Genomic DNA, 8,881 nt, shown 5'->3' on the forward strand with positions numbered 1-8,881 from the left:
TTCATGTAACGTGCTCACACATACAAGTTTATCTGCCTGCTCAAGTGGGAGGTGGGGGGGGTGGTGGTCAAGCCTGCCAGTGATGGGTAGTTCCATGGTCCCTGGGCTCTGCCGTCAGGGTCAGACTTTTCCCTCCTCCACTCTGCAGCCAGGGTGCTGAGCAGGACAGACTCACTCAAGACAGATGCAGTGTGTTGGATAGAGCTCAGGCTTAAGCTGAGGAGTAAGGAAGCTCTGGAAACATGGCTGGAAAGGGCAGCCCACAGGCCGGGCAGCACAGTGTGGAAAGACAACTATCAGACCGCGCCCCCCCCGCAAGTCAGTCCTTTGTCTAAAACACAATTCATATTCAGATGTGCTGACCCCAGGCCTTGCCTCTCTGACCCTCCTCCCTGGGGACAATGTGTGTCTTAGCTTCTGTCCCCAGGTTGTTGCGTAAACACTAACCTGGATACCTGGATCTACATAGAACACAGAGTGGAGACTGCCCCTGTGCCCTTCCACTTCTCAGCTGTATGGCCACGGCTAAGTTATTGACTCTCTCTGAGCTTCGCTTCCTTATCTGTGCATAGAGCACGGCTTTCGGCCCCTCCTTTATTGCAGCACCTGTAGCTCCATGGTCTCCCCAGTGTTCCCATTGCCCTGAGATTGGCTAGGAAGGGGGACTGTTCTCATAGGATTACTGAGAACCCAGAGCCTGCGTAGCTCCCACAACCTACAGGAGCACTCCGTGTTCACTGAGCTAGGGTGGGCATGTGGACCCTAAGGCACAGGGTGGGGGAGACCGTCATCCCAATAGCATCACTTAGGGTACCACCACCTTCTCCAACACTCTGCTTCCTTCTCCGCCCTTCCTGGGATCTCCAGACCCAAACTGTAATTCACACCGCAGGAGGAAAGAGGTCCAGAGGGAGGGAGGGGCATTTCAGAGAAAGGCAGTAAGGAGGAGACAACCAAGCTGGGCCCTACCCCTCCCAGGCTGGGGCCCTGACCCACCTGTCCAGTAGAGCCTTGTAGCTGAGCACACCAGAGATGAGACTGGCTGCAAATCTGCAGGGACACAGAGAGACTTGAGGGGTGTGTGAGCCGGCTTCCAGGCCCCTACGCTCTTACCTTTCCTTTATCCTTCCTGACTTCCTCCTCCCTCCCTTTCTCCTTCTATGCTCTCCATGCCCCTCCCTCTTTTCCAGACTCACTCATCTATCGCCTGCCATATGCCAGGCCCCGTGTACACTAATGGGATGTGGGTCATACTGCCCCTCCCCTGAGTGCTGTCAGCTCACCACAGCCTTGGATTAAAAATGGTCCTTTGGTGAGAACTGAGGATGGTTTATTTTGGTGTGTGGAGGTGTGGGGAGAGGAAGGCAGAAGCACCTTGAGGAGGAAGAGGTGCCTGGAGTAGTGACAGAGTGAGTGGCAGAAAAGGAAAGGGGAGAGGGCGAGGTTTCCCATGGGCGGATCCAGCACTGTGGCTGGATCTTCTGGGAAATGCAGTCTCCAGGGGGGAAAGGCTGCAGTTTGAACCCTCTTAGTGGCTAATGAAAAGGAAAATGAGTCTTGGGAGGAAAGCCTCAGGGCCCAGTGCCAGGGGATGGTGCCATCGTAACTGTCTATGGATGATGAGGTCTGACTTAATTGCATAGGGGGGAAATGCCCCTCAGATGCAATTTGGAGAGCTGTCTTCAGAACCCATCCATCCTCATTCCTCCTTCTAGGGGAGAGGCGGGCAAGTGGGAGCTAGGCCTAGGCTGTGCCTGTGTTCCCACGGAGATAGTAAGAGGATGAAATCCTGACAGACTCCAACAGGGAGACTGTCCTTCCCTGCCCCTACCCACCACTGCCACCATTCTCCATGCACTTAGAGGCCCTTCCAGCAGCTCACTGAGCTCTGAAATTGCAGCAGATGGTAGCTGTGCTGGCAGGGAGGGATGTTCCTCCCTTTGGAATCTGTTTGGAGCAGAGCTTCAGGGAGCACAGAGGACCTCTCAGGCACCTGGAGCAGCATGGCCCAGTCAGGACTACTTTTAAGTGACAGCTCATAGACCCAGCTGGGTCAAAACTTCTGTATCGGTCCCTGGGGCTCATGACCCCCACTAGCCCCATCAGATAAATGTGTTTAGGGAGAGACCACATGTTTATTACTGAGTGACACCATACCTAACCCTCCCCACCCCTGGCCTGATGACATCAGGAGATGTCTTGTGTTACTTGGCCCCAGCAAGCTGAGCCGTTGCACAAGCTCTGGGCTCTCCTTCCTGGTGTGAAGCCAGACCCCACATCTTGGGTGGGTTCCTCTGCTGTGTGCCCAGGGCATCCTGGCCTCACCGTAGCTGGTCATTGGTGTCATGGAAGTTCTGCCGAGCAAAGATCACAGCAGGGCTAGAGTTGACTGGCAGGGCCAGGCGGCTGTTGAGATACATGTCATTCAGCCAGTATTCAGATACCTGTCAGGAAGCACAGGGAGGGGTACCATTACACCTGAACCCTGACACACCCTTCCTAAACAGGCACTGTCCTAGCAGAGGTCATCAGTCCTGTTCTGACTACTCCAAGTAAGCCCCTCTTGGTGGATCATCCATCCATCCACCCATCCATCCATCCATCCATCCATCCATCCATCCATCCATCCACCCATCCACCCATCCACCTATCCACCTATCCATCCATCCACTCATATATCCCTCCTTCCATCCATCCCTCCATCCATCCATCCACCCATCCATCCATCCCTCCATCCCACAAATGCACTAAGACTCAGCTGTTTGCTGAGCCTGCGTCTTCCCAGTTCTCCAAGCCTACCCTTCATCTTCATCCCATATAGTATCCTTTATTTCTTCCTCTTTTCCCATCGTTAGTGATACATCTCTGCCCACTGCCTGTCCTTGTGCCTTAGCTCTACCTGTCACCCTACTCTGTCTTCTAAGCTCATCTCTATCCCCATCTTTCCCCATCCCTGTCCCTAGCTCTGTGTCCAGTCCCTCCCAATCTCTCACCTCTGTCTTCACCTTTCATGTTCCCTGCCCTCCTTTTTCCCCCAGTCCCTTTTTCATCTTACCTACCTCTCTCCCTTGCAGTCACCCAACATATGCTATCAGTCTATTCCCATCCATGATGCATCCCTGTCTTCTCCCAACCCCATCTACCTCAGCTCTTAACCTCACCCACATCCTTTCTTCTTTCTCCTCCCCATCCCAGAGATCTCTTGCCACCTTCTGTCCAGGAACCCTTACCCAGTTGGGCATCTTCTCCTGCCTCTCCAAGAGTTTTTCCTGCAGGGTCTCACCCAGGCCACCAGGAGCCCCAAACCGCTTCACAATGGCCTGGCTCTTCCTGAATTGCTCCTCTGGCACCAGATGCTGCATACACTGCAGATAGGTGGCCAGTGTCTGCTGCAGTGGGGGCACTGGCAATTTGGGTAAGTCCTGAAAAAGAAGGTTCATGGTCTCTCACTCCCCTTATTGAATATGGTCCATACCTGTCCTAGAGTTGATGTCAGACCATGTCTCATTCTGTCCTGTCCTCATTTGCCACCCTGGGGCCTGTTTACTGGGCCTACCTTAGCAGAGCTGTAAGTTAAGGGCCCTCCTGCTTGCTGTCCCTGCCCCTGTCCCTCAGTATTTAGGACTGAGGAAGGCACAAAATGATAGGCCTGGACTCATACCCTGACCCTGCTGTTGGCATCGGACAGACAGGTTCACACGCTGACCTTGCTGCAGATCAGTGATATGTCCTTGGGGGAAATTTCTCCCTCTGCAAGGGCCCAGTTCTTCTATGAAAAATGATCCTCTCTCAGGATGGAAAGGGATGACAGATGTACATGTGCTAGCAGCTCATAAAGGATGGGTCTGGGATGAAAGATCATTGGTGATATTGCTGACTGCTGGTCACTCTTCACATAGGAACTCCTCCCAGCTGATGCCCCAGAGCCTGCATGCTCTCTGGCCTGGAAGATGCTAGCCTTACAGAGAGAGTCAAATGGGATAAGATGGCTTTGAGTGGAGACATGACCAGCTTCCTGGAAAGGCTTTCTGGGGCAGTGGCTATCTCTTGCCCTTTGCCTCTGGATTCCTGCTTCCTGGTGTGGAACCCAGGGAGGGCGTTGGTTCCATGTGGGCACTAGAGTCAGGTTCAGCGGGGGGTGGCGGGGGACAGTGGAACCCTTTCTTGTCCAGGCCTCTCCAAGCCTCAGGTCTTTTTCACCTATCAGATACAACAACTCTTCCTACCTGATGGACCCCAAGAAAATAAAAGAGAAAACTAACAGGCTGCAATAAACACGGATTGTGTTTGGTTAACTGGCCTTATCCTTCTGAAGGAAATCCAAGAAACTTGTGGTCACTGGGCTCCAAGTGAGGTGAAGAGTTGGAAAAGAAGCTTCACAGGGATTTTCCTACATGGGCACTGCCTATTCTTGTTAATCCAGTATGCTTGACCAGGGGGTCTTGTGTATCTTCAATGTGCCACATAGACAGGGAAGGAATTTTTGTCATTAGACATGAGGGAACTGAAAGCCACAGTATGGGGAGACTAATCCCAGGTCACATAGTGATTCTTAGTCAATGTAATTCATTTCATCTCCTCCCCTCCCCTCCCCTCTCTTCTCCTGTCCCAGAGCCTTACACACACGAGGCAAGCACTGCAGCTGAGCTACACCCCCAGTTCATTTCCCCTCCTCTTTCTGGGGTTTCCTCTCCTCTCCTTCACAACCTTTTTTGCCCCCCCACCCCCGTCTCCCTCTCTCAGCCCTTGATAATAGAGAAGCCAGATTTTTAGCGCCATCGTTAGATTGTACAGTTGGCACACAGCACGGTAACTTTTTTTCAGGGGCTTCTTCTCTGTGAGGCAAGGTGGTGAGTTGTGTTTCTATAGGTTAGCCAAGGGCTCGCCCTACCCTGGTGGGCTGCTGAAAGCACCTGTCTTCTCTTGAGGCTCAGCCCTGGGTGGTGGCGGAACAAGTAATAATGGATGGATAAGTCCCCACCTGTCTGGTCCTGTCTGTGGAGCTCACTACCCTGGCTGGAGGTGGACTGTCAGCACTAACCTCTGGCGCTGCTGCCCTGGGGGACAATACAAACACAAGGACAGGTCTGGACAATGTCCTATGTTGTTTTGCCCATTCCAAGCAAACCACATTTGATGCCCCCTCCTCAGCCACTCTAGTTCCTCTCTTTCTGTTCACAGGTGTCTATGAGGATGGAACAGGCAATATCTCCAAAAAGCATAGCCCAAGAGTGGTGGAAGGTTTGACTAGAGTGCCTGGGCTTTCACTCGTGCTGTGGCACAGCCTGGGTGAGAGAGAAGCAGTGATGGGTAAGATGGGGGGCAGGGGGAATCTTAGTTTAGGCATCTCCGCTCCAGCCATGGTTCCTTCTCTGACTCTTGTGGACCTCTGGTCTTGTGTAGACTTGGAATTCTGTGGCCTGTGCAAATTTCTGGGTGGCTTATATGAGCCAGCCTATGGACTGGTCTTATAGACAGTGGAGAGAAAGAGTCTGCCCTCCAGGGAGCCACAGGCCAATGCCGGGGGAAGGAGGGGGACATGCCATGGACAGAGGTGGCAGAGGTACTGGTCAGTTACAGAAGTTGGGGATGTGTAAGGAGCAAGCTCAAGGGCAGAAGACAAGAAATCCTGATAGGACCAGAGAGGGGCGAGAAGGCTGTGGTAGAGGGACCGGCACATGCAGGAACTTGAACTGAGATGCACTGCTCTATCTCTGGAAGGCTGGATGTAGCAGAAGGGAGGATGCCTGCCCAGGGAGGCTGCCCAGGGAGGATAGTGTTGTTTCAAACCAGTGGAAAAGATGATGCTTGAACGCTCCTGGGCTGAACCAGTGGCAGCAGCTGGAGGTTGGATGTGCCAGGGCTTGCGAAGGGGGTTCAGCCTTGCCTAGGCAAGCATGTTGGGTTTAAAGCCATCTGAAGTAGAACTTGGGGTACAGTGAGGTTGGGGGAGGTGAGGGAGACAGTGCTTGACTGGTGCCTGAGCTCTTCTTGGATTTGAGAGCAAGAAGTGCAGTTCTCTGCGTTTCCCAGCATCCTAAGGCTATAGTCGGCATTTAGAAACTGCCTCTGCCTTGCCCCCGCCCCCACCACTAAAGCATCAACTCTTCATTTGGTCCACAAGGTAATTAAGAATGGGATGAAAGCCTGTCACCTCCGCCTTCGTTTCTTCCTGCCGAGTCCTGCATGTCGGCATGATAACCACTCAATGAGTAACTGCCTTTAAAAACAGCAAATCACCACCACCACAACAACAAAAGAGACAAGGACAGCAGTGCCTAACCTAACTAACCCCTCAGCTTGGCTGAAAGAACAAAGAGGAACTTAACTGGGCAGAGGCAGAGGCAGAGGCAGAGGCAGAGGCAGAGGCAGAGGCAGGCTGATCTCTGTGAGTTCAAGGTTAGCCAAGTCCACAGAGCAAGTTCCAAGACAGCCAGAGATACACGGAGAAAACCTCAAAACAAAACAACAGTGACAACAAAACAGCAAACAAGCAAACAAGCAAAACAAAACAAAACCAAGAGGAACATATGCATGTCTCACAGATTTTCCAGTGCTTTGCTCCAGACCCTCCAAATGTGCCTAAACCTTTCCAGTCATTGCACTCAACACCAATTATTTTGCATTCCTCAAACAGCACTGTCGGAAGCCTTACAGAGCAGACAACCCTTCAAAGCATGGCAGTTATCCACCATAAGGAAGCTTCCCTCTGGAGCAGGAAAACACTGGGAAATAAACTGTTTCCCCTCGATGGTCACAGAAACAACTTCTCCTAATCATCTTGCAGAATCATAGCTGAGCTAATGATCAGCCAGACCACATCTTAAGTCCAGATCATATATACGTCAGATATCAGGTAATATTCATATGTCCAGATTCTTCCTCTAAAACCTCCAGCGTATGGCCATGCCTTGAAGATTGATTTAGACTCACTGGACCTCTTTACCTGTTCATCTCCCCAATGTGTCAACTGATGCTCTTTTCTCTCCCTTTTTAACATATTGTCTCTTTAATTGATATATTGAGGACAAGCAGCTGAGTCTAGCCAGTCAGAGAGACTAGAACTGGAGTTGGGGGTTTTGCCCTAACCCTCCGGTAGCAAGGCTTCTGAACTTCCAGGCCAAAAAAGACTCCTCCCAGGACAGGACAGGGCTGCAAGCTGCCCTTCTGTCTAGGAGAGCCAAGAGCTGGGAACAGTCGAGGGCCAGTGCCACTCCAGACTGTTCAGGGAATACAAGTGTGTGAGAAGAGAGAGCAGGGATAAGACACATGGCCCAAAAAGTTCCTCACCAGCTCCTCTTCGCAGCTAGACGTTTTTGCAGGCACCTTTTGGGGGACCTTGTCTAGGATGGGCATCTTGGTGATTCTTGCTCCAGAGTAGCAGACCTGTAGACCTGGAGACAGATGAAAAGCAGCCTCACATAGAGCCATGTAGGCCTAAATGAATCCCATAGGCCCTTCCCCATACCCTAAGGCAGCCAGAAACTGACAGCAGTGTGTAGGGAGCTCAGTGCTGCTGTGACTGCCATCTCATCCCCTCAGACCTGCGTCCCTGACTGGGGTGACCTCTCTGAATCCTCCCTAGTTGGGAGAGATGGAGTCCTGCCTTAAGCCACAAGCTGAGACCTGCTTTCATGAAGCCGTCATGACTCAAGACTGGCTGGTGACCCCAGGTTGCATTGGGAGGAGCCAGGCTGGAGTTGCCCACTCTCAACCAACCAGGGTCAGAGTGCTAGCTTTGTTTTGCCTGGAACACAACTGAGACCCAACCGGGCTAGTCTCAACTTTCCCCCAAAACTGTAGTTCTCCTGTGCAAAGCCATATCCAGAGTGTCCTGATTCCCCTCTAGGATGCCTGGCCTGGGTCTGTTATGAAGTAGAGGGGATGTGAGTCCAGAAAACACCACACCCTGTGCATAGGACTATTATGAGTGGGTGCTTGAATGCCCTCAAGCATTTTAAGGCCCTGTACTCTGGGTGACATTTTGGGCTACGTGAGACCCTGGGGTAGTCTCTGGGTAGCAGGCTCCAAGGGTGGGTGCAACGGGGGTATGGGAGGACATGATACCGGAGCGTGGGTAGGCACGGCCTCTAGATTCTCCCAGCAGCCTTGGGTAAGGCAGATTAATTTGGAAGGCACGCTAGAAATAAGCTAGGCTAAGGACACAGGCCAGTTTTTAGAGCTATGAGGTACACCTTCTTCACCACCAAGCCAGAAACCTGCACAGACAAGATTTCTACAAACCAACATTTTATTCTCCCTCAAGAGGCCAAAGCTGATGCTTAGCCTGTTGGACCAGCAGCAGCAGCAGCAGCAACCTCACTCAGAATCAAGCACAGCCAGGTGCTGGCTTAAGACTCAGTTCATCCTGGGGAGAGACCATGCAGAAAGGTGGAGAAACCAGACCCAGACAGGGCTAGGACAGTTTGAGACTGCCTGGCCCCACTGAACAGAGAATGGAAAAGCCTTGTGGTCTAGTGCAGCACACTCCAAGCACAATAGTCCTTCAGCCCAACTGTGGCTAGAAATTGCCGGATAAGTATGTGGGTGCTTTGTTGTTTACCTTGAGGGGCCAACCAAGACAACAAGATCAAGTTAATAAAAGCTCTATATTACACAGCTAATGTTTGCTTTTGTGCCATCTCAGTGGTGGGAAGGGGAGAACACTGGCCGGGCCTGATGGAGAGGAGACTGTGCCCCTGCCAGTTGACATTGTGATGGGTGTCCCACTGTTCTCCCATGACCCGCAGCTCCTTCCTCCTTAGCACCTTGGCCCAGGCTTAGAGAGTTCTTATGCATTTGTCTTCCTATGGTTTGGTACCCTCCCATTTCTTCTTCTGCTGGCCTGGCTTGTAGGAGCTACAGGGAGAGGTCTTTGCTT

The 8,881-nt window shown here is 52.1% G+C and overlaps 1 protein-coding gene across 1 annotated transcript in view; it reads right to left on the reverse strand.

The window, feature by feature from the left end:
• Chat (choline O-acetyltransferase) overlaps positions 1–8,062 on the reverse strand; it is a 49,558-nt gene extending 41,496 nt beyond the window's left edge. The window contains exons 1-5 of the mRNA XM_051143329.1: positions 7,972–8,062; positions 7,291–7,394; positions 3,231–3,422; positions 2,326–2,444; positions 997–1,050 (exon numbers count right to left, since the gene is read on the reverse strand). Of these exons, the coding sequence (XP_050999286.1) occupies positions 997–1,050; positions 2,326–2,444; positions 3,231–3,422; positions 7,291–7,394; positions 7,972–8,062 (560 nt within the window). The remainder of the gene's footprint in view (positions 1–996; positions 1,051–2,325; positions 2,445–3,230; positions 3,423–7,290; positions 7,395–7,971) is intronic.
• Positions 8,063–8,881: the final 819 nt, after the last annotated feature.

The sequence above is a fragment of the Acomys russatus genome, chromosome 3 (assembly GCF_903995435.1).
Source record: "Acomys russatus chromosome 3, mAcoRus1.1, whole genome shotgun sequence".
Lineage (NCBI taxonomy): Eukaryota > Metazoa > Chordata > Mammalia > Rodentia > Muridae > Acomys > Acomys russatus.